Source organism: Suncus etruscus, chromosome 19 (genome assembly GCF_024139225.1).
Source record: "Suncus etruscus isolate mSunEtr1 chromosome 19, mSunEtr1.pri.cur, whole genome shotgun sequence".
Taxonomy (NCBI): Eukaryota; Metazoa; Chordata; class Mammalia; order Eulipotyphla; family Soricidae; genus Suncus; species Suncus etruscus.
In genome coordinates this window covers 41,534,454-41,561,328 of record NC_064866.1, presented here as the reverse complement: position 1 = coordinate 41,561,328, position 26,875 = coordinate 41,534,454, and the positions used below count along the sequence as shown (strand labels likewise).

The window sequence follows — 26,875 nt, the reverse complement described above, 5'->3', positions numbered from 1 at the left end:
ACAATGGGGAAACAACGCAGGCCAGCATCAGACATAGAGAATGAAGATGACAATTCTGAGGACCAGATAATGACTGAACAACTAATCAACCTCTCAGATAAGGACTTTAGACTAGCAATATGGAAGGTGCTCAACAGACTCCAAGAAACCATGGATCGAGTTGAACAGAACACTAATAAGAACCAAGAAAATATGAAGGCAGAAATCACAAAACTCCAAACTGAAATAACATGTCAACTAACAGGACTGAAAAAGTCAGTAAACGAAGTGAATGACAAAATGGATAAGCTCTGGGACAGGGTATCAGAAGCTGAGAATAGACTTGGTGCTGTGGAAGATGAGATACATAACAATTCCATACAGCAGGAGAGATTGGACAAAAAACTTAAAGCAAATGAGCAGACAATGGAAAAATTAGTCAAAGAATGGGAACAGACGAAAATAGAAGTCTATGATAAGATCAACAGAAACAACTTAAGAATCATTGGAGTCCCAGAGACCCAGGAAGAAAATTTCCAGGAAGAATCAATGGTCAGGAACATCATTAAAGAGAAACTTCCAGAGCTAAAGAATATATGTGATCAAATCCTGCATGCCCGAAGAGTACCAACCAAAAGAGACCCCAGAAAAACCACCCCAAGACACATCCTAGTCACAATGACAAATCCCACAGATAGAGACAGAATTCTGAAAACAGCAAGATCAAAAGGGGAAATCATGTTCAAGCAAGCTTCCCTGAGATTTACAGCAGACCTGTCACCAGAAACGCTCAATGCCAGAAAGCAGTGGTGGGATATTGTGACAAGACTGAATGAAATGAATGCTTCACCCAGAATACTATACCCAGCAAAACTCACTTTCCGGTTTGATGGAAGAATACATGGTTTCACAGACAAAAAACAGCTCAGAAACTTCACAGACACAAAACCAGTCTTAAGAGAAAAACTGAAAGACCTAATCTAAGACAAGACTACCCAAAAGACACACCAAATTTTGAAATAAAGATGGCGTTAAATCCCAGGACAATTCTTTCTCTCAACGTCAATGGACTAAATGCACCAGTTAAGAGACACAGAGTGGCTAAATGGATCAAAAAACTCAATCCAACCTTCTGCTGCCTACAAGAAACGCACCTGAATAGTCAGAACAAACATAGACTCAAAATAAAAGGCTGGAGAAAAGTTATCCAAGCAAACAACACCCATAAAAAAGCTGGAGTGGCCATACTAATATCAGATAATGCAAACTTTATACTCAGGAAGGTTGTAAGGGACAAAGACGGACATTTTATATTAATCAAGGGGTACGTAGAGCAGGAAGAATTCACTCTCCTAAACATATATGCACCGAATGAGGGGCCAGCAAAATATTTAATACAACTGTTGACAAATCTGAAAAATAATATCAACAACAACACAATAATTGTGGGGGACCTTAACACGGCTTTGTCAACACTGGACAGGTCAACCAGACTGAAACCCAACAAGAATATACTAGACCTGAGGAGAGAAATGGAAGAAAGAGGCCTAGTGGATATATATAGGACACTCCATCCCCAGAAACCTGGATACACATTCTTCTCCAATGTACATGGGACATTCTCCAGGATAGACTACATGCTGGCACATAAAACATACCTCCATAAGATCAAGAGGATAGAAATTTTGCAGACTACCTTCGCTGACCACAAGGCTCTGAAATTATTTGTGAACTCCAAAGGGACTCAGAAGAAACACTTTAACACCTGGAAGTTAAACAGCCTCATGCTCAATAACCAGTGGGTCCGAGATGAAATCAAGGAGGAAATAAAAAGGTTCCTGGAAACAAATGACAATCAAGACACAAACTCTCAGAACTTATGGGACACAGCAAAAGCAGTACTGAGAGGAAAATTTATAGCTTTGCAAGCACACATCAGGAAGGAAGAAGGAGCTTACCTGAGTAGCTTAATGACACAGCTAATAGAACTAGAAAATGCTCAACAAAAGGACCCAAGAATAGGAAGACAGAAGGAAATAACAAAGCTGAGAGCAGAAATTAACGAAGTGGAAACTCAAAAAACAATCCGAAAGATCAACGAAAGCAGAAGTTGGTTCATTGAAAAAATAAACAAGATTGATAGACCACTGGCAAACCTAACAAAGAAAGAGAGAGAGAGAAACTTGATAACTCGTATCAGGAATGAAAAAGGAGAGATCACTACTGATATGACAGAGATTCAAAGGGTAATCAGAAACTACTTTGAAAAACTCTACGCCACTAAAAATGAGAACCTGGAAGAAATGGATAAATTCTTGGACTCTTATAATCTTCCACGGTTGAAGGAAGAGGATGTAGCATATCTAAACACCCCCATCACCATTGATGAAATTAAAACAGTAATCAAATGTCTGCCGAAAAACAAAAGCCCAGGTCCAGATGGATTCACTAATGAATTCTATCAAACTTTCCAAGAGGAACTACTGCCAATCTTGGCAAGAATCTTTCATGAAATTGAACAAACAGAAACACTTCCAAATAGCTTTTATGAAGCCAACATCACCTTGATACCTAAACCAGACAGAGACGCTACCAAAAAAGAAAATTACAGACCAATATCACTGATGAATGCAGATGCAAAGATCCTCAACAAAATCCTGGCAAATAGGATTCAATGCCTCGTTAAGAAGATCATCCACTACGATCAAGTAGGTTTCATCCCAGGAATGCAAGGCTGGTTTAACATCCGTAAATCTATCAACATAATACACAATATCAAATATCATAATACATCAATAACAAGAAAAATAAAAACCACATGATCATATCAATAGATGCAGAGAAAGCATTTGATAAGGTCCAACACCCATTCTTGATCAAAACTCTCAGCAAGATGGGAATGGAGGGAACCTTTCTCAATATAGTGAAGGCCATCTACCACAAGCCAGTGGCAAATATTATCCTCAATGGAGAAAAACTGAAAGCCTTCCCTCTAAATTCTGGCACAAGACAAGGCTGTCCTCTCTCACCACTCCTATTCAACATAGCACTGGAAGTACTTGCTATAGCGATTAGGCAAGAAAAGGATATCAAGGGAATCCAGATAGGAAAGGAAGAAGTCAAACTCTCACTGTTTGCAGATGACATGATACTCTACTTAGAAAACCCTAAAGACTCTATCAAAAAGCTTCTAGAAACAATAGACTCATATAGCAAGGTGGCAGGCTACAAAATTAACACACAAAAATCAATGGCCTTTCTATATACCAATAGTAATAAGGATGAAATGGACATTAAGAAAACAACACCATTCACAATAGTACCACACAAACTCAAATATCTTGGAATCAACTTGACTAAATATGTGAAGGACCTATACAAAGAAAACTATAAAACTCTGCTCCAAGAAATAAGAGAGGACACACGGAAATGGAAACACATACCCTGCTCATGGATTGGCAGGATTAACATCATCAAAATGTCAATACTCCCCAAGGCATTATACAGATTTAATGCCATCCCTCTAAAGATACCCATGACGTTCTTCAAAGAAGTGGATCAGACACTTTTGAAATTCATTTGGAACAATAAACACCCTCGAATAGCTAAAGCAATCATTGGGAAAAAGAATATGGGAGGAATTACTTTTCCCAACTTTAAACTGTACTACAAAGCAACAGTTATCAAAACAGCATGGTATTGGAATAAGGATAGGTCCTCAGATCAGTGGAATAGGCTTGAATACTCAGAAAATGTTCCCCAGAGATACAACCATCTAATTTTTGATAAAGGAGCAGGAAATCCTAAATGGAGCAGGGAAAGCCTCTTCAACAAGTGGTGTTGGCACAATTGGATAGCCACTTGCAAAAAATTAAACTTAGACCCCCAGCTAACATCATGTACAAAGGTAAAATCCAAATGGATTAAAGACCTCGATATCAGCCCCCAAACCATAAGATATATAGAACAGCACATAGGCAAAACACTCCAGGACATTACAGGCATCTTCAAGGAGGAAACTGCACTCTCCAAGCAAGTGAAAGCAGAGATTAACAGATGGGAATATATTAAGCTGAGAAGCTTCTGCACCTCAAAGGAAATAGTGCCCAGGATACAAGAGCCACCCACTGAGTGGGAGAAACTATTCACCCAATACCCATCAGATAAGGGGCTAATCTCCAAAATATACAAGGCACTGACAGAACTTTACAAGAAAAAAACATCTAACCCCATCAAAAAATGGGGAGAAGAAATGAACAGACACTTTGACAAAGAAGAAATATGCATGGCCAAAAGACACATGAAAAAATGTTCCACATCACTAATCATCAGGGAGATGCAAATCAAAACAACGATGAGATACCACCTCACACCCCAGAGAATGGCACACATCACAAAGAATGAGAATAAACAGTGTTGGCGGGGATGTGGAGAGAAAGGAACTCTTATCCACTGCTGGTGGGAATGCTGTCTAGTTCAACCTTTATGGAAAGCGATATGGAGATTCCTCCAAAAACTGGAAATCGAGCTCCCATACGATCCAGCTATACCACTCCTAGGAATATACCCTAGGAACACAAAAATACAATACAAAAACCCCTTCCTTACACCTATATTCATTGCAGCTCTATTTACCATAGCAAGACTCTGGAAACAACCAAGATGCCCTTCAACAGACGAATGGCTAAAGAAACTGTGGTACATATACACAATGGAATATTATGCAGCTGTCAGGAGAGATGAAGTCATGAAATTTTCCTATACATGGATGTACATGGAATCTATTATGCTGAGTGAAATAAGTCAGAGAGAGAGAGAAAAACGCAGAATGGTCTCACTCATCTATGGGTTTTAAGAAAAATGAAAGACACCCTTGTAATAATAATTTTCAGACACAAAAGAGAAAAGAGCTGGAAGTTCCAGCTCACCTCAGGAAGCTCACCACAAAGAGTGATGAGTTTAGTTAGAGAAATAACTACATTTTGAACTGTCCTAATATTGAGAATGTATGAGGGAAATGTAGAGCCTGTTTAGGGTACAGGCGGGGGTTGGGTGGGGAGGAGGGAGATTTGGGACTTGGGTGATGGGAATGTTGCACTGGTGATGGGTGGTGTTCCTTTTATGACTGAAACCCAAACACAATCATGTATGTAATCAAGGTGTTTAAATAAAAAAAAATTAAAAAAAAAATTAAAAAAAAAAAAGAAATTAGTAAATTGCATTGTGCTTACCCAGATACAATGACAATTGTCACAGATGCCACTGCCTGTGCCTGTTTCTTCAGAATTATATTAATAATGTTAAATTAATTACAATTTAAATGGAAAATGAATAAATGAGTGTATGTATGCACAAATTCCTGCTTAAGAAAGCTATGGAACAAATCATAAATATATTCAGGATGCAGAAAATAACATTGAAAGCAGTTTTTCAAACTAAACAGAGGTATTCTGTTTATGACTGAAATCCAACTACAAACATGCCTGTAATCATGGTGCTTAAATATTTATTGAAAACATAAACAGAGAAATTCAAAGAGCAGAAGAAAATAAGTCAATGGATTGAGTGATAGGCTATAACTTATAAATATGTAGTGTTTCTTTCTAGATTTTTGAATTTTAAACTATAAAAAACAAAAAACTCTTCACTGTTGGATTTTCTATAACTAACAATAAAAAAGGTTCTGTCTCCAGAAATTTGTATTATGTTCAAAGGATTAGCACAGTATTGACAGAAATGAAGTCTTTTTATTAAATGATAAAAAGATTCCAAAAATAATATGTCATTGCTTTCAATTAAGTACAATACATTTTTCTCTTTTCTCTCTGCACAAGCCCATACAAAATGAATGAATGAAATAATAAAATTGAAGTCCACAAAGATAACAAAAGAAAGCTAAGGCAATGAGGGAGTAGTAGTTAAGGGATTTGAACAATTGTTTAGATGATGAAAAGGAGGGATGATGAAAAGGGCTGTGGTTACAGATACAACTAACTTACACTTCAGAGACCTACAGAGCAGAGCAGGAATATGACCCATTTCCTCTAAAGATCCCTAAGAAGCAGGAGGTACCACAGGAAGCACCATGAAAAGGGAAGTATAGATAGGCCCATGTCCACTGGCACTTTTCTCTTCACTGTTACCCAGAGACTTTTTGCACTTCACCCTATCCTTCCTACTATCTCATAACCAGACATGGCACATAGAAAAGAGGATGGTGGGGCACACAGTAGCATATTGTCATTTGAATTTGGACTTGTCTAAGTCATTAGTCAACCTGACATGTCACTGGGTATTCATAGTACTGACAGCTCTGAGTCCCAATGTTTTCTTATCAGCAGTAATAAATAGCTTGCTAGCTTCATTTTGGGGTCACAGATACAGCTACATTGATGTTTCCCAGGATTGTAGTTCTTGTTGCAATTGACTTGACCTTACAATGCAAATTGGGAGAACTATACTACCTCTCTCTATGTTTCCAATGAGCTTCATCATTTGGCTGTCCGTCAGGGACTATAGGTTGGTTTCCCATCTAAAATGGTAGGGACTAATATTTGCATCATCGATGTACTGGTACAATAGAACAGAGTAATAGATATGAATGACCATATAAACTAAAATTTACTGGATAGGAGTAGCAAGAAACAGAAGGCAGAGAAAGGGGAGGAGATACTCTCATCAAAGAGATTAAAGTACAGCAAACTTACCAAAATCTGTTTGGGAAGGCAGAACCACTGAAGGGCAAAAACTGGGTGTGTCGTTTTGAACAACTGCAAAGAAGGAAAGGCAGCCTTTTAGTTTTTCTGTACATCAATAGAGCTAATGGATAAGCAACCTGGTGAGAGTGAAATTGAATTTGGAAGACAGATCAAGGGCTTTCAATTCCCAGCACCTCCCATAGATATGTGAAGATGGGTGAGATTATGCTGACATTACAAATAATCTAACATCTCATGGCATAAAAATAAAACAAACAACCACAAAGTATCATTATACCTGTCCTAACGATCCATTTCAGATGAGTGGGATCTTGGATGAGGATGAGGCTGAGGATGGTTGAGACTTGCATTTCTAGCATGTGAGTGCTAAACAACCCTAAGACCTCTACCATCAGTTATTGACTCTGTGAACTTGAACCTCTTTGGGACCTCAGTTTCCATACCTGTATTATAGGATAACATAATCAATCTAGATATGTGCTATAAAGATTGCAGGAAATAATTTGGTGTTAGTCATATGAGCCAGAAATCAGCAAATGGCAGTGATTAATGCTAGGCAGCCTTACAGATCTGCTGTGAAATCTTCAAATGCCACTTAGAAACAGTGAAGAGTGGAAACATAACTCAAATTTTCAAAGTCAACTTGTTTTGCAAAAGAAGACATCCAATTCTAATGAAACCCAGAAAATTATATAAATGTCTGTCAGCATGAGAAGGTTTAGAAAAACCACCAAGCATCTGAGGGCAAAATTATTGAGCAGACCCATCAACCAAGAGTGTATACCACAATTCCATTTTATTTGTGTCCCCTCATTTATTAATAGTGTCTCCTAATAAGTGTTTTTTCCCTCTGGAGTCAGTTGGGATGGAGGGAATGGTCATTCATTGTACAGAAATAGCTGAACTCTGTTGGGTCTTAACTCCTCTGGCTTTTTGGGGTACTGAAAACCAAAGGACCTTCAGTTTCTGGGAGAACAAACATGTCTTTGCAGAGCTTCCTACAGGGAAGAGTTTCTTCCTTTTCCTCCTTAAGTGAGTTGCTCAGTTCATTTACACTCTTAAATAAATGAATGCTGCCTTTTGTTTCTTTTCAATGCAATGCCCATTCAAGTCCAATTCCAACTCAATATCAATAGTGACTCAAAGAGGAGTTTAAAACTGACCAAAGTGAGATTATTTACACCATAGAGTATGGAACCTCTTTAAATAAGAGGTCCCTATCTACATACACACACACACACACACACACTTAAACTTGCTAGCACAGTAGAGTGTCAAAAAATTGGCCCTAAGCCATAAAGTTATTAGGATGCTAAATAACAAGTTTCTTGCAGAAAACCACTCAGGTCCCAGAGATAAATGTGTGCTAAGTAACCTAACAGAAGCCGTGACATGGTAGCAATGGGACATGGGTCATACTGAAAATTCTACATGCATATGGTAGTTTCTATGTGAGTTACAGAGAAGCCTAATTAGGGGCACTCGACATTTCAGCTTATGTTCCCAAATCTAGAATTGCTATCGAGTCCAACAACATTTGCTTAGCAAAAGAGAGTAGCTGAGACTGGTACGGGATTTTCTTTTTATGGAAGCCACATTTGACTTTATAAACAAACTCAAGACCCTGCCCCACTTGCAGCCACACACAGCTGCAGAGATGGGCAGCCCTAGTTCTTCATAAAGTTAAGTGCCCTTGCCACAGAAACCTTCCCTTCCAGGAAGTCAGGGCTCTGAGGTTGAGCTTGACCACAGAACAGCCTTCTACCCTGCACTCCTGCCCAGGATGTTAAGAACATTTCCTCCCCGGGCTCTGCTGCCAGGAAGGGACTTCAGAATACCTTATTTGCATTCAGAATGGCTCGTCCTGTGCTTCTCAGTTCTATGTACCTCTTACCTCCTGATGGCTTGCAGGCAACAAAGTCATAAAACACATGTCAGAGTTATTATGGTTTTCTTTTCAGTACACACTGTTCATGCCTCATTTTCTCCTATATTCTGAGATATCCAGCTTCAGTCCTCGATGAAGAAAGTATAATAGGTCCCAAGATTGTATTGTAAGTGTCCTTTTTAGGTCTTTGGGGAGGAAGCATGGCCTACCCCCCCAGTGTTCCTGTCTCTTTGAAGTGGCTGCCTTCCCTCCAGCTCACTTCTCCTATGACTAGCTTAGACTTAATTTGGCCAAAGCTTTTGTGGAGTAGATGATATGGTCCCCTTCTATGGATTCCACAGCAATGACCTAAACCACAGCCCTCTGTAGTTCTATGATTTCAGGAAAAAATCAACATCTCTCCTCCTGAGTGAATAGAGTATTAGTAATCTCACTGGAGAACATAGGTGAGTATAGAGATAAAAGTGTGAGGACTGGAGCAAGAGTACAGTGGTTGGGCATTTGCCTTGCACATGGCCAAACTGGGACCAACTCGGATTCAATCCTGGCATCTCGTATGGTACCTCGATCCTGCCAGGAGCTATTTCTGAGCACAGAGCCAGGAGTAACCCTTAAGTGCTGCTGGGTGTGAGCCCCCCACAAGTGCTTGCCCTAGACAAATAATAGGTGTTTCAAACAGATGTTTTAAATAAGTGCTCTCATACCTGCCTTCCCAGCCTGGCTGAACTCGTTGCAGGTAGAATGCAATATTCCTTCTGCACACAGTAGGAATTTAATTGATGCCACTTCATTTTTTTTATCCTCTGTAGAAGTTCTTCAAGGTTGAAACCCAGTTTTTTGCTTTTTATATTTAACTTCTAATCTGGGGTCTATTGTAATTACACAAGATAAATGCCAAAGCTCTAAGTTATTAAAGCCATAAATTTGAAGTGAGAGAGCCTATATCCTGTCAGTGCCGCCCTAATTTTGCAGTAAGTGAGGATTTCATGATTTATGTTTGTAATTGTTTAATATAAAGATAGAATGGTCACAACACCAATGACAATCTCAGTTTGTCTGCTGACATTCTCTAATATTGTACGATGTGGTTTTTATCAACATAGTTTACAAATCTGAGAATATAGTTCACCACCACTTTCTCTTACATACTAACCTTTGGGAGAATAAATGATAACCTGATTCTAAGCTGGTACAGAGTCATTGATCATAGCACATCATCAAATCCCAGGGTCCACCAGCCCTCATGCTTTTATTCTTCTGAAATGGGAAAGTCAGAACCACTCACAACAGAATATTCATGAGTCATTTATAATTTATAGTTACATTATATTTATATAATTTATTATTGTCTTCTTCATTCAGGAGTCATGTGATGAAATTACATTTAGTATTTTTTATTTTAGCCATGCTCCCCAAAGAGTGAAAACAGGCAGCACACAGTATAAAATTCTGTATGGGTTGGGTGGTTCAACTGAACCATTCTCTATAGCAGACAGTCCTTGAAATTCAAGGAGGGCTGATGGACCTTGTCAACAATGACTACAACTCCAAAGCAAAATGTGTTCTTGCTGCCATGTTTCCATAGCACTTTACAGATGCGCATCTGCTGTTGAACCTACAGACAGCATAAGGTTAATTAAATATACCTATGTCTCCCTTACTGAGATCTGAGCAGCTGATTAAAACATGAGCATGCGTTGGTAGTTTCATATTAACTGGTGCTTAGCAGTCAATACTCAGTGAGGTTTTAGCGCCTCTAGTTTCAGATGTGAGTCATCCAGTACCAGAATGATTTGTTTGTTTATTATAGTCTCTAACTCCTCCCTTGGAAATACCTGAGAGCATGCAGTCATACAACTCAGACTTTGTTTAGCATTATAAAGAATTGTGTCTCAATTCTGTCTTCAATTTGTCACATAATCTGAGTATCCAGACCCCTATGTCCTCTTCTAATACTAGTTATAAAGATATGATGCCCTCATTCTTGTGAAAGAAATAGCAGATAACCAGGCTCATTGTGAAGACCCAATGGTCAAAGTCTGGATTTGTAACCCTAAAGATTTAGAGCATGGCAGAAGCTCATCAACGACAGCATCAGCCATGCTCTACTTGGTAAGCTGACTTTCTGAATTTTAGTTCTCTGTCATTTATTTCTGGTCAAAACTCCTAGGTCCATTGCTTGATCCCTTAGAATGTAAGTTGGAAGAAGCTAGTGATCTTTCAAATCAGATAGAAACACGTCTGATGTGTTTTTTCCCCTGTCATCCCCTGATACTCGTTGTAACATTCTGAAACTCACTGAGATCATTTCACCACAGAATTAAAATAAAAATCTTAAAAGAAGTTAAGGTGTTAAAAAATAAAACTAAAAGCTAATAGTGGTATTTCTGATCATATCAAAGAATAATTAAGATAGACATCAGCAGGGACAATTCTGTTATATGCCTCGCATTATCAACAGAAGGAATAATATTCCACTCCACAGATGAATCACTGTGTGAGTAAATGGGAGAAACTCATCTAGTGTGGAGACACATAAGTTTTATGATTATAATACGTATGGGAGTAACTTCAACTCAGCTTCCCCTTCCTATTTTAGATAAGGTATTGGTATTAGGAAAGAAAAGAAAACAGATCAGGGGCCGGAGAGATAGCATGGAGGTAAGGCGTTGGCCTTGCATGCAGAAGGTCGGTGGTTTGAATCCCGGCATCCTATATGGTCTCCCGAGCCTGCCAGGAGGGATTTCTGAGCATAGAGCCAGGAGTAACCCCTGAGCACTGTCGGATGTGACCCCCCCAAAAAATAGAGAAAACAGATCAAAGTTATAGATCTTTCCACATCCTCCACCTCTACATATTTTGATAGATCATACATACCATGACTTTCATTTCTAGAACATCTGTTAAGCAAGGCTGAAACCTTCCTAATAATGACTCTGATAGTAAAGAGGAAATTCCTGATGGCAAAGAATCATGATACTTAATCTCAGCCCAATCTCTATTGCATCCTTGCTAAGATAGAGTATTCAACCTTTGAACATAGGGTGAATATATTCTATCTCTAATTAGGCTCACTGCTCCTGAACTGTACATACAGCCATAGTGTAAGAGCTAATATTCACTGAGTTTCACTCATTGGTTTACCAATAGATAAATCAAGAAAGTTATAAAACTTTCTGAAATATAAATGCATAGATGTCAGTTGTAAACATTGTCACACCACACAGATCTTTCATTCATTCATTCACCAATTTAAATTTGGGCTCAAATGTCTGTGTATTATTTAACACCTGTAAAATGTCTGCATGGCCCAACATTGCCTCAGCCCTAAAATCCAAACTTTATATACACTGTTCAAATGCACAGTGGCATTTCCCTTTTCTTCCCTAACTGCCATTGTGTTGATTGGTACTTTGCCCTGGTTAAGTAATAAGATTAAAAATAAGAGAGAATTTGTAATGCAGATCAGATTTCCCCTGTTCTGCAATAGCTCCCAACTATGCTTTGAGGATCTTCCTTTCCCCTAGAATGTACCCTCTTTCTGGGTGTGTCACAGTGACCCATTCTCCTCTGGCACTGAATTGTATAGCCCAGTGGGTTGAATTCTTTCTCTTAAATTTAAAACTTGAATCCAACCACAAAACCCTTTGAAGCAAACAAAGGATGGCAATGCCAACTTGAAGAGCTTTCTCATTCATTTCCACTAAAAATATCCAAGAAGTTAAGTTTGATCATATTTTTCCAATCTATGAGCAGATTCTGAATACATTTTTTCTTACGTTCAATAGAATAGTTTCTCTATTTGCACTCAATGGATTTTAAGGGATCTACTTCTTAGCCCAAGGACATCGCTGTAATGCATAGTTTGAAATCAGACATCTAAAGATGTTACAGAATTGTCAGAAGCAACTACTGACCAGGCTTCTGGTACCATCCAAAGGGATAAGTGCGAACTTCTGTGTCAGGAGAGTCACAGTCCCAAAGGTTCCAGGCTCCCCCATTTTCCTCACTGCAGGTCTGAAATCCCAGGCTATTTAGAGTTAGACAAGTCACCTCTCCTCCTAGGGAAAAAAAAAAAGGTAGAAAAATGATCATGGTGAAAGGTGCTCATTGAATGATGGAAATTCTGCATTCTCATTTTTCATAGATAACTTTCAGTATATGTCTATGTTCCAGATATGCTCTTGGCCATATGTTTCTTTGTTGTTGTTGTTGTTGTTGTTGCTGTTATTGTTTATCCTGCTACCTTGAGCCAGAGAAATAATATAGGGGCTAAGGCATTTGAATCCGTTCAATCCCAGAACCATATGGTACCCTAGCACCACAGGGAGTAATCAACAAGCATAAAGCCAGAAGTAATCCCCAGAATTATTTGGTGCTTAATGAAATTTGCAAGCTTAATAAGCTGCTAGCATAAGATCACAGTGAAGGAAGGAGAAAATGTAATGAAGCATCCACAGTGAACAGTGCTGCCTGTATCTTATTGCCTGAACCTCATAAACTACACTACACTAGGAATGTAGCCCCTGATTCCCTACTAATAGATTAGGAAACAGAAGTTCTGAGAGTCCACGATAAACAACTTGTTCATGATAACAACAGTAAGTGATCCAATCGAGTTTTAAATGCAGATCGGAGGAAAGAACCCAAATGCAACCAACTCTAATGTACCACCTAACTTCAGCCTAAAAGATGAGCATAAGATAGCAACTGCGAGAGAGATTGTAATGCAAAGTTGACCTAGCACTAAAAGAAGATCCATGCCACAAGTGTCACTTTTACTAGTCCATTTCACACCTGTGGGGGAAAAAAAACAAACATGCCCTTCCTTTCCACCAGGAAGAGATGCTAAAGATTACTCAAAAAGCATGCATGGTATTGTTCTTAGGCTGAACAATGCCAGAGGGAGTGATCGCCGCCATTACCTTTTAACTGTGAAACATTTAGGAAACCAAAGCCAGCACAGCATGAGTCCACATCACACAGCCTTTCACATTCCAAGAATCTGGAGCAAGAATAAAGGAGCAGGCTTGAAGGTTTGTTGTATGGTAGCCCAGGTCCCTTGGTGGGTGCATTATAATTCTTTTTAATTATATAAGAGGATGTTCCTTATCTATGTCTGCCTAAATTAGGGTACATTTTTTCTTATAATTATGAGTAGATTCCTACCTCACTTTGTAATTCTTTCTAAAAATATTTTTCATTTCTCGAGGATGTGGCCTTGCAGCTGCTTTCATTCCCCATATATCCTTTGTGGTTATAAATCAAGCTACCCCAGAATCTGTAGTGTCTATCTACCATCCTATTAGACAGGGATAAGTCCCAACTTTGGATTTTAGGCAAAGGAAGACATGGCAGGCAAGGGGTCTCTGTGAATAGAGGGTTCCATGAGTTTATTGAATCGGTGGCCAAGCCAGGTCCTGCTTGGATAGCTGAGCCAAACTTGCTTCCTCCCCCAAGTTTCCCCATTTGTTCATGCTATCATCCAGGCCACTCAGTCTGAGAGCATCTCTGCTCTGTAAAATAGTTCATCCAGGCTCCCTCTCAAGTTATTTTTTTGTATTGTTGTTGTGTTTCTCTTCCCTTTTCCCTTTCTTCTCTCAAATTGATATTTATAGCCTCTGGAAGGACTCCGTCCATGTTTTGCTTGTTCGATTTTTACCCCATTTTATTATTTTTCTTTTCTTCAAACAGAACCACATAAATTGAACTATCTTGTTCTGCCTCTCAAATTAACGGGGAAATAATGGAGGGTACCAAGACCAAGCAGTTGTATGATCACCGAGTAGTAGTAAAAATGATCGGACTTAAACAGCAAACCCAATGACAACAGAATCAATACCTAATCTACAACAAGCTAGACACAGAGGGGACCACTTTTACTAGCAGCTCCGGGGGTACGGGAGAGGGATATGGGATGCATGCTGGAAATGAGGGTAGAGGGAAGACAACTTTGGTGATGGGAATTCCCCTGATTCAATATCAATATGTGCCTAAATATTACTGTGAAAGATATGCAATCCACTTTGGTCAAAATAAAAATTATTATTATAATAAAAAAGAAAAAGAAAAAAAATATCCCTTACTAATAACACATATGACAACTGAACATATCTTAGCTTCTAGGGCCAGTCCTGGCAGAAAGAAATCAATGACTCCAAATAAAATTTGGGGGTTGTGGGGTTTTTGTTTGTTTGTTTTTGGTTTTGGGGCCACACCCTGTGATGCTCAGAGGCTACTTCTGGCTATGCGCTCAGAAATCTCTCCTGGCTCCGGGGACCATTTGGGCTGCTGGGGGATATAACTGTGGTCCATCTTAGGTTGGCTATATGCAAGGCAAATGCCCTACCACTCTGGCCCCTGGGTTGTGTTTTAAGCTTCCCATCTCACACTGTTATGTGCCAGTTCTGATAACTTCTTTCTAGCTCCTGAGAGCTCATTTAACCCCTCAGTTCCATTTTGGTGTGAAGAACCCCAACTTGGTTTTTCCATATTTTCCCATGCTTAGGATCCCCTAAATTCAAATCCTACCTTACTAGATATAGACTAATCTCTCTTCCCTGAAGCCTGTGGGTTGCTTCCCTGTGTTATCCCAAATCTTTGTCATATTGCCTATCTAGTCTTTCTCTCTCTTTCCTACTTCATTGCTGAGCTCTCAACTGTCTTTCCACTTAAATTATTCTTGAGGAATGGTGGTTTTCATAGCGTTAATGTTTGAATAAGGTATAGTAGCCTGCTGAAAAAGTTTATTAGAGTGCTTAATCATTTCTGTCCACTAATAAGACCTGATTCAATGTTCACCTTCTGCATCACTGGGTATATGTAACAGAACCAAATTTTGTGCTTAGAATCAGTAATTTTGACTACAGTTTTGGATATAACGACCTTATATTATCTTTTTTTTAATTCTTTGCCTTTTTGGGGGGGTTGGGCTACCCTGGTGACTGCTCAGGAGTTACCCCTGGCTATGCACTCAAAAATTGCTCCTGGCTTGTGGAACCATATGGGACGCTGGAGGAGAGAACCGTGATCCATGCTAGGTTAGCGCATGCAAGGCAGACACCATACCACTTGTATCACAGCTCCAGCCCTATGCCTACTTATTTAACTGCTATCATGTCACTATAATTTTTGGGGGAAATAAAAACTGGTGAGGGACAGTGGTAAAACAGAGTTAGCTTACCCATTGGAAATAGACTTGTTGGTCATTGGTATTTTATTTCTAATGGAGAGGCCCACCAGTCTTTGGAAAGGCAAACGAGTGTAGAAGTTCTTCACTTTGTCATTCAGTACAACTACACAGAGAAAAAGGTAAAAATATTTTTTGATGTGAATTTATTGTATCAAGAAAATAATAAAACCAAATGTGTAAAAATCTTTAGCAAAATTAAAGATGGCATCATTGGAGGCAGAGAATAGTTTGGGGCTCAAATATATCACCCTATATGTGCAAGAACCCAGCAGTAGAAGCAACCCCATTCTCACATTGTACGTGTATCTTGGTGGTTCCAAGCTCTGACTACACACCATTGCATCACCTGAGTGATTGGCCAGATATTATCAATAATCCCCCTCTAGCCCCTGAGTATTGCTTGGAAGGATCCCCTTCCCTCAAAATGGCATACTTAACACATATTTAACACTATTGCTCCATCTTAAATCTCTCCAAAATAGTATTAAAGGGATTCTTGAAAAGGCACAGAGAAACCACTATTAATGGTATCATAAACCAGTCATGAACAATAACAATTCTTTAAAATATGTAACACAAGGACAAGGAGAAAAGAAAAAATCTTGGAAGAAATCAGAGAGGTAAATATTGACCTAACAGAACTAATAAAACCCAATCCTCCACTCTTCTGTGGAAAGAGCCCAGAAACAACATCTGATATCCCTAAAGGCTTAAGCACTGATACCACTATATAAAGGTGATCAGACATAATATTGGATGAAAAATCTTCTCAGGAAGCCATGAAGTCTCCATATACCACCTCTTATTTCTTTAGATAGAAAAATTCACTTTCCACCATAGAAAAAAAGCAGGAATTCTTTTAAATGAATCTACATAATATTGACTCATCTACCAATCTTTTTTAGTACCCAAATCAATATCATCCAGGCTCAAATTCTAGGCCAATTTTTATAAAATTCCTCTGGAGGGAGAATCCTGAGTAAGTCATGTTCAAGGAACCTACCGTCAACAAGCTTCCACCCCATCCCAGAACATATCCATCAGTTTTGGGCTTTTTTTAAATATATTTGAGTGGAAAATTAAGAATCACCAGACATTTTAGTCTTAATAAAAGAAGATACAATAGTCCATGAAGTAGTAAAGCATTTTGTAAGAAGTATGGAGCGGACAAAGTGGGGAAACTATCTAAAAATGATATGATCAATGTCCTTTGTGAGGAAAACTAACTTCTATGTTCTTAAACTATAGGAAGGAATAGATTTTAGAGCACTCTTCCTTTTAACTTGATGTACTTACATATGAGTCACATATCTGCATCAAGCATAGGTAACTTGATTTAAAAAAAAAATATATATATATATATATATATATATATCACCACTCCTAGGAATATGCCCTAGGAACACAAAAATACAATACAAAAACCCCTTCCTTACACCTATATTCATTGCAGCTCTATTTACCATAGCAAGACTCTGGAAACAGCCAAGATGCCCTTCAACAGACGAATGGCTAAAAAAACGGTGGTACATATACACAATGGAATATTATGCAGCTGTCAGGAGGGATGAAGTCATGAAATTTTCCTATACATGGATGTACACGGAATCTATTATGCTGAGTGAAATAAGTCAGAGAGAGAGAGAAAAACGCAGAATGGTCTCACTCATCTATGGGTTTTAAGAAAAATGAAAGACATTCTTGCAATAATAAATTTCAGACACAAAAGAGAAAAGAGCTGGAAGTTCCAGCTCACCTCAGGAAGCTCACCACAAAGAGTGATGAGTTTAGGTAGAGAAATAACTACATTTTGAACTGTCCTAATATTGAGAATGTATGAGGGAAATGGAGAGCCTGTTTAGGGTACAGGCGGGGGTTGGGTGGGGAGGAGGGAGATTTGGGACTTGGGTGATGGGAATGTTGCACTGGTGATGGGTGGTGTTCCTTTTATGACTGAAACCCAAACACAATCATGTATGTAATCAAGGTGTTTAAATAAAAAAAAATTATGCATTAAAAAAAATATATATATATATCAATCTGGGTATTTCTGAGATCACATAGCGTGGGTTGCATGATATAAGAAGTGGAATTAGTTTGAAATCACTGAAAACCTAATTTATCTAAGCACTCACTATAAACAGACTGCTAAGTACTTACCTTTCTTATGGAACAAGGTCATTGGCCAGTGGGGCAGTATTAGTCTGCAATCCTTGGAATTGGAGTCTATGACATTATCACAAACCTGGGCCTCTGGGTAGAGGATGCAGGTGAAATATAAGGTAGCATTATCTGTTAGCTCCACCAGCTGACAGAAGGAAGGCTCTTGGACACAGCCTAGAGGCAAGACAGCAGTTGAGTTTTAATCCATGGCAAATTGCAAGGAAGGGTCACATTTACAGAATCTTCAGAGAATAAATGCCTGGTAGGGATTCTTCTAAGGCAGAATGGGCTCTTTACTATTTAATCTGGAAAGCACAAGAAGAAACACTGCAATTCTCATAAGTGGGAAAAATGTGTATAAAATATATATATAAAAAAAGGCAGAAACAGGAATTCGGAAGTCACATCAGCAGTGCCCAGGTGAGTAACAGAAGCCCAGGCATGAAAACAAGAGTAGCTGAACATGCACAAGAGCAAAAAGGCTGCAGACGGCAGACCCAGAGGTTTTTGGATCTGGAAGTCATGCCAGCAGTACCCAGGTGAGAAATAGAATCCAAGTCAAAGATAAAGAGCCAGTGGAGCATGGCTAGTCCACTTTGCTCCATGGCCTCAAACTCCTCTTGCTCAAGGAATGCTGGCACGGGACATAGAAAATATCACACTCCAACCACAACTGTAGGAAAACAATGCAGGGCCTCAGAATGCTTTGAGAATGAAGATGTTATCTCTTATGACTCAAAAAATACCATCCACATATTTACACTCTCAGATAAGGACTTTAGAAAAAAAATATGGAAGATGTTCGTAGAACTCAAAGAAAGATAGAACAAATGGAACGTGCCACAAATAAAAATCAAAAGGACCAGAGGGTAAAATGAATAAATAACAGGGCTAAAAAACTTGGTAGGTAAAATGAAAACCTCACTAGAAAGTCTCTCCAACAGAGTAACAGTGCCCGAGGACAGAGAATGGCACACATCACAAAGAATGAGAATAAACAGTGTTGGCGGGGATGTGGAGAGAAAGGAACTCTTATCCACTGCTGGTGGGAATGCCATCTAGTTCAACCTTTATGGAAAGCGATATGGAGATTCCTCCAAAAACTGGAAATTGAGCTCCCATACGATCCAGCTATACCACTCCTAGGAATATACCCTAGGACATAAAAATACAATACAAAAACCCCTTCATTACACCTATATTCATTGCAGCACTATTTACCATAACAAGACTCTGGAAACAACCAAGATGCCCTTCAACAGATGAATGGCTAAAGAAACTGTGGTACATATACACAATGGAATATTATGCAGCTGTCAGGAGAGATGAAGTCATGAAATTTTCCTATACATGGATGTACACGGAATCTATTATGCTGAGTGAAATAAGTCAGAGAGAGAGAGAAAAATGCAGAATGGTCTCACTCATCTATGGGTTTTAAGAAAAATGAAAGACACCCTTGTAATAATAATTTTCAGACACAAAAGAGAAAAGAGCTGGAAGTTCCAGCTCACCTCAGGAAGCTCACCACAAAGAGTGATGAGTTTAGTTAGGGAAATAACTACATTTCGAACTGTCCTAATAACGAGAATGTATGAGGAAAATGGAGAGCCTGTCTAGAGTACAGGCGGGGGTCGGGTGGGGAGAAAGGAGACTTGGGACATTGGTGATGGGAATGTTGCACTGGTGATGGGTGGTGTTCTTTACATGACTGAAACCCAAACACAATCATGTATGTAATTAAGGTGTTTAAATAAATTAAAAAAAAAGAATCAGTGATCTGGAAGATGAGATAAATAACAACTCCACACAATAGAAGAGGCTGGAAAATAACCTCAAGACAAATGCTCAGACAATGGGAAAAGTCCTAAAATATGTAAACAAACGAAAATAGAAATGTTTTAAAAACTCAATAGAAACAACATAAGAATCACTGGAGTCCCAGAAACACAGAAAAAGAATCAACAGTTATTGCAGAAAAACTCCCAGAGCTAAAAGTGCATGCAACCAAATTCTACATGCCTAAAGAGTACCAGCCAAGAGATCCAAAGAAAAGCACCCCAAGACACATCCTAGTCACAGTGATAAATCCCACAGATAGGAATAGAATATTGAAAGCAGCAAAATAAAAAAGGAAAATTATGTACAAAGGAGAATCTTTAACATTTACAGAAGATCTGTCACAAAAAAAAAAAAAAAACAAACCCTCAAGGCCAGAGGCAATGGTGAGATATAGTGACAAAACTCAATGAAATGAATGCTTCACCTAAATACTGCACTCAGCCAGACTTACATTTAGGTTTGAAGGAAGTATACATAGATTCACAAATAAACAACAGCTCAGAAAGTTTACAGACCCAAAACCAGCTTTGAAAGAAAACTGAATGGTCTACTTTAAGACAAGACAGACACACCAAACTTCTACGTAAAGATGACACTATATCCCAAGACAATTATCTCTCTCAAAGTCAAGGGACTAAATGCATCAGTTAATAGAAACAGAGTGAGGGACTGGAGAGATAGCATGGAGGTAAGGTGTTTGCCTTGCATGCAGAAGGACAGTGGTTCGAATCCTGGCATCTCATATGGTCCCCTGAGCCTGCCAGGAGCGATTTCTGAGCATAGAGCCAGGAGTAACCCCTGAGCACTGCAGGGTATGACCCCCCCCCAAGAAAAAAAGGAGAAACAGAGTGGTAAATAGATAAAAATGCTGAATCCAACGTTCTGCTACATACAAGAAACACATCTGAATAGTGAGAACAAGGATAGATTCAAAATCAAAGACTGGAGGAAAATTATTTCAGCAAACAACTTCCTTAAAAAAGCTGAGGTAGGGGCTGGAGATGTGGCATGAAGCGGTAAGGCATCTGCCTTGCCAGCGCTAGCCTGGGACGAACCATGGTTCAATCCCCCCATGTCCAATATAGTCCCCCAGGTCAGGAGCGATTTCTGAGCACATAGCCAAAAGTAACCCCTGAGTGTCACCGAGTGTAGTCCCCCCAAAATAAATAAATAAATAAATAAATAAATAAATAAAGCTGGAGTGGTCATATTGATGTCATATGACACAAAATTTAGACTTAGTAAAGTTATAAGGGACAAAGATGGACATTTCTTAATAATCAAGGGAGTTTAGCTTGGGGGTGCTGGGAGGCCTGGCAGGCCCCCAGCCATTCCTCTATTTCACCCCTGGACTCCATGCCTTTCCTGGGTGCCGGCTCAGGTTGCCCGAAGTGGAATTCAGGTGAGACCTTTTAGGAGCCCTAGGCTTTCCCCCCTCCCTACTCTAGAGTGAAGGAGCACTGGCAGGAGCTGGGCAGATAATCTGGCTTCCGGTTCTCTCTGACCTGGGAGGCCAGTTCTTCCCAGGTATGGGGTTAGGGGACACCCCACACCAGAGACCTTCTCCCTAGCTTGGGGGGTTTTAGGAGGCCTGGCAGGCCCCCAGGCATTCCCCTAGTTCTCCCCTGGCCTCCAGGCCTTCCCTGGGTGCCAGCTCAGGTGCACTCTAGAGTGGTCCTCTTGCTTTCCCCCTTTTCTTTCCCTCCTTTAATGGGGGGACACATGGGGTGGAAGGCGGGCCGATGCAGCACTGGTATATGTTGGGACATTCACTGGTAATTTTTTTTCTCATTGGTCTTCATTTTCAAAATGGCGCAAGGGTACCTTATATATTGAAAAGAAAAATGAGAGTATGGACTCTCAGGCTGGGAAGAGACCAGTACTCCTTTCCTACTTGTTTACTCTCAGCTGCCTCTTGGCCTCTTCCTTCCTTCATTGTGTAACTATGGTTGCTACCATACTAGGTTTCTGATTAGTTCCCACTCAGATGCATCTCCCTACAATGGAACTGCGGGGAGTCATTTTGCAGACTCCAGAAGGCTAAATCACAGACCACAGGGGTGTCCAGGATTCAGCACCCTCCTCCAGACAATCTCTAATGACATAAAAGAAAAATGCATATCTCCTTGGAATATGGTAGATATATTCCCTCAACCACTATAGCTATTATTGGATATCCCCTTAAATTGTGATAATTGTGTGTGCCTTATGTCAGATTTTTTATTTTCCCCACTTTTTATCTTTTCTTTTCTTTGTGAACTGTTCAATAAGGAATTTTGGTGAAAGAGTCCCTCAGTTTAATGCTTATATTTGAATCAGGTCACAGGGATTGTTGGACTTATGTGCTGATAACGCCATGTGGCATTATTCCTTGTTTGCATAGGCACATTAAAATGGAAAATACTATACATACAAATAAGTTCTTATCTAATAGAGATAGAAACACACGAATCTTGTAGTGCAATGGGGCCTTACACCCTGAACATTGACATAATGACCTGGCACAGGCCTCAGAAGAATGGGCATTCTCCCCGGAACCAGGGAAGTCATCTATGAAACATCCAAAGTTGTCCAAACATGTTGTCCAGAGATGTCCAAACATCACCTGGAAGCAATCCTCTACCAGAGAAGACCCTACTGCTGCTATGACGTCAATCTACTCAAAAGAGTCTTATCTTAACTCTGAGAAGACTTAACAATAACAATGACCTGCTTACTGAACAGGGCAAGCATGACAACTATAGAGAAATACAATACTTGTCTTGAATACAGGCAGGGGGTGGGGAGAGGTTAGAAATGAGGGAACAATGGTGGTGCACTGATGAAGGGGGTGTGCATCTTATGGCTAAAACCATGTTACAAAATGTTTGTAATCATTGTGCTTAAATAAAAAATTATAAAAAAGAAAAAAGACAGAAACAGAGCATATGGGGTTGATATATAGATTCAAAAATGCAATGTTTTATAGGAGAGGCTGTAATTCCATTGAACCTACCCAGGAACATTTCAGAAAAGGCCAAAAATATTTATTTAAACCAAATACCACAGGACTATAAGAAATTTAACTTTGAGTTTAATGTTTTCTGTTTCCCACCCTGTTGTTGGACACTCTGTTGTCAGTCTTTTTATTGGGATATATGAGCTCCCTGACATGGAAAATTCATGATTGATTCATAATTTTATTTTCTCATTTCGCAAACATTAGGCTTAGATTATTGCACATGATAAATAGTTACCTATTGAAAAAAGTACAGAAATGGATGGATGCATAACTGGATGGATGATGGGTGGACCAATGAACAAATGGTGATGGAGAATGGAAGGATGGATGGTTGCATGTATGGATGATAGGTTAATGGGTAGATGGATGATGGGATTTGGAAGCAGAATAGAGATTGATTATTTAATCTCTATGCTTCATACATATATAGTCTGTGTTCTTTCTGTGTCATCCTTGGCAATATTATTGAAGTTATCTATAGGTATTCATTTGAATCATATTATATCTATTTATCAAGAATGGTTCAACAAGGTCAACAAAGGTACAGAAGGAGGATCATATCTACAGGTACTTACGAGAAAGGCACCACGAGTTTGCCTGCTGAAATGAAAATAGGTGTTTGAAAAGCTTATGCTGCTGACTTGGCAGGGATCGGTTTTCATTAACAATGATCTGGTTTAGGTCAACAGGGAAGAAAAGTTCTGTTGTCACATCTGGGGGAAAAATAAGGAAATTGACTTCCTTTTTATTTATGTTAACAGTGAATCTCTCTCTCTTTCTCTCCAACACACACACACATACACACACACACACACACACACATGCACGCACACACACACACCCCACACCTGCTGTGTAAAGCCAGAATATGCTTGGAGTCAGTAGAGCTGAGTATCTAATTGGGAAAGAAGATTCCAGAAACTGAAAATGAAGAAATTGTAGAAACTAGGTTCTTGAATATTTGGAAGAAGTCCTGGATCAATTTATCTATCAGTAAGACTTTTTTATCTTTGTACTCTGGCTGATCCCCTTACACCTCTTATGGCTTACAGTTGCTGATCACCACAACGTGCCCCATGTAGGAGTGAAATCTACTCTGCTTTTAACTATTTGTTCAATAGTTAAGTTATAGTTAAGCTTAAGTTACAAGTTACAGTTCAGAAGGTCATAAATATGATCATTCTAGTTCATGCATGTAAGGCTGAGGATGGAGGGTGGGAGTCAGAACAATAGCACAGTGGGTAGGGCATTTTCCTTGCTCACTGTCAATTCGGGTTAGATCCCCAGCATCCTATATGGTTCCCTGATCCTGTCAAGAATAATTTCTGAATGCAGAGCCAGAAGCAACCACTGAGTACTATCAGGTATGACACCCCCCCCCCAAAAAAAAAAACCAAAAAACAAAAAAAAAAAGAAAGATTCTATACATGCAGCTCTTAGTGGGTAAGCAATGTTCCCAATGATGGCTGTGCAAAGTTAGCAGTAAGTGATGGAAGGAAAATAGTCCAATCTCAAATCCACATGCTTTAAAATATAGTGTTTGGGGGATAGAAAAGGTACATGGGGTAAACATTTGACTAGCATGTATGGAACCCAGATTCAACTTCAGGTACCAAATATGGTTTCTTAAGCACATACAGGGGTGATGAATCCCTGAGCACAGGACCAGTAATAATTCCTGAGCAGAGAAGAAAGAGAATGAGATAAAAGAAAGGATAGAAGGAAGGAAGAAAGGAAAGAAGGAAGAAAAGAAGGGAGGGAGGGAAGGAAGGAAGGAAGGAAGGAAGGAAGGAAGGAAGGAAGGAAGGAAGGAAGGAAGGAAGGAAGGAAGGAAGGAAGGAAGGAAGGAAGGAAGGAAGGAAGGAAGGAAGGAAGGAAGGAAGGAAGGAAGGAGGGAAGGAAGGAAGGAAGGAAGGAGGGAGGGAAGGAAGTAAGGAAGGAAGGAAGGAAGGGAAGGGAAGGAGGAGGAGAGGAAAGAGAGGGAGGAGGGAGGAAGGAAGGATGAGAGGAGAGAGGGAAGGAGGGAAGGAAGAAGAAAGGAAAGAAAGGGAGGAGGGAGGCAAGAGGGGAGAGAAGGAAGGAAAGAAGGAAGGAATTCAGGAGGAGGGAGGATACGCAGGAAGAACGGAGGGAATTCAGGAAGGAGGGAAGGAAGGAGGGAGGGAAAGAGAAATAGGAAAGAAAGAAAGAAAGAAAGAAAGAAAGAAAGAAAGAAAGAAAGAAAGAAAGAAAGAAAGAAAGAAAGAAAGAAAGAAAGAAAGAAAGAAAGAAAGAAAGAAAGAAAGAAAGAAAGAAAGAAAGAAAGAAAGAAAGAAAGAAAGAAAGAAAGAAAGAAAGAAAGAAAGAAAGAAAGAAAGAAAGAAAGAAAGAAAGAAAGAAAGAAGAAAGAAAGAGAAAGAAAGAAGAAAAGAAAAACCGTGTCTCTGAACCATGTCGTCACTCTTTCCTGTGCCCAAAATCACCTACCCCAATTGTGTCTTGTCTCCTTTTCTCCCTCTTGTTCTTCCTTCTCCTACTATACTTTCATCTTTTCTACCTTGACTTTCCCTTTCTAATATTCTTCTTTCTCCCTTCTCTTAGTTTATATTCACAAAAATAACCACTGATTAGGGCTGAAGAGATAGTACAGTGGGTAGGATGCTTCTCTCGTGTACGGCCAACCTGGGTTTGATTACTCTATCCTATGTGATCCCCAAGCTCATCAAGAATGATTCCTGCATACAGAAACAGGAGCAACCATTGAGCATCATCAGGTGTGACCCCAAACAAAAAAATAATATTTATTACATTTCAGAATATTTATGTTTTTCTTACATTCTTCAGGATTTACACTCATCAAGTATTTTCTCTCTAAAAATCTCTTGGGGCTGGGGACATAGTTTAGAAATAAAGTATTCACGTTGGGTTTGATTCCTAGCATCTGCTATGGTTTTCTAATCCCCTCCAGGACTGATCCCTGAGCAGAAAGCCTGGATTATGCCCTGAGAAACATGATGTGGCCTTAGAACCAAATATATATATATATATATATATATATATATATATATATATATATATATATATATATATATATATATATAAATTGCTATTTTTGTTATTCTGGTTACTTCTTTTCATATAGCAATGACTATAATGACTTTACTTTATTTCAACCAACTTTCCAATTTCCTTTCTGAGGAACTGTCCATATTTATGAAATAGTGGTCTGGGATAGAAACTTAAGAGTCGGTCTGTGACTGTACAGTGAAAACATTTTAATGAGTTCATTCATTCGTCACACCCCAGCATAAAACTTTGTATTTACATAACCAGATAACAAATATATGAAAATATTTCAGGTCGTTACCTGTTTCTGTTGCAAATTCTGGGTTTGGTTCCAAAAGATCTTTTCTACATCCCAAAGACTCGGGTCGAGATCCCATGTCAGAATCTAGGACAGAATTATGGATTCATTTTTTTTGTGAAGAAGAAAAGGTAGAGGCAGTTCTCTCATAAAAGGATGGAAGTAGCAATGTAAGAAATTTGCTGTTTAACTTTTTATGACACATTAATCAACGTTTTAGAACAAGTATTTCTCCTAATATTCACATTTATAAATCCCTTCAGATCTATCAAAATTCACTTATCATATGTATTTACACCACACTGTGAAAGGTAGAGAGTAATATACATTTAACTCTTGGGAAAACTGAGAATCTAGTGAAATAATATTCCTGAATATAGTGGATAAAAAGAGGAATCAGAATTAGAAAAAAAATAAACATAATTTTAAGATAGGAACTAAGTCTATGAAAGAAGAGTGAGTCAATGAGGAGAAAAGAGGGTTTATATATACTAGGTTTGGAGCAAATAAATTCTTAACGTTTATATATGTAACACTTTAATTACCAGTAATTTCTGCACTGCATCTAAAAGCAATATCTGAGTTCCACCTCAAGGACCATCTGGTTGGATATTTCATGGGAATTTCATATAAACTTTCCTAGTCTCATTTTTCTTGTTTGTATTAGTAGTAGTCAATCCCTTTATATACCTTCCTCAGAGGTCTGACCAAGTGAAAGACATCATTTTATAATATCACTCTATGTGAA

General features: G+C 39.0%; 1 protein-coding gene across 1 annotated transcript in view; it reads right to left on the bottom strand.

The window, feature by feature from the left end:
• TG (thyroglobulin) overlaps nt 1-26,875 on the bottom strand; it is a 286,547-nt gene that overhangs the window by 156,768 nt on the left and 102,904 nt on the right. Inside the window, exons 30-36 of the mRNA XM_049765629.1 lie at nt 26,131-26,214; nt 23,360-23,497; nt 17,939-18,115; nt 15,770-15,881; nt 13,512-13,591; nt 12,504-12,647; nt 6,687-6,749 (exon numbers count right to left, since the gene is read on the bottom strand). Coding sequence (XP_049621586.1) covers nt 6,687-6,749; nt 12,504-12,647; nt 13,512-13,591; nt 15,770-15,881; nt 17,939-18,115; nt 23,360-23,497; nt 26,131-26,214 — 798 coding nt within the window. The remainder of the gene's footprint in view (nt 1-6,686; nt 6,750-12,503; nt 12,648-13,511; nt 13,592-15,769; nt 15,882-17,938; nt 18,116-23,359; nt 23,498-26,130; nt 26,215-26,875) is intronic.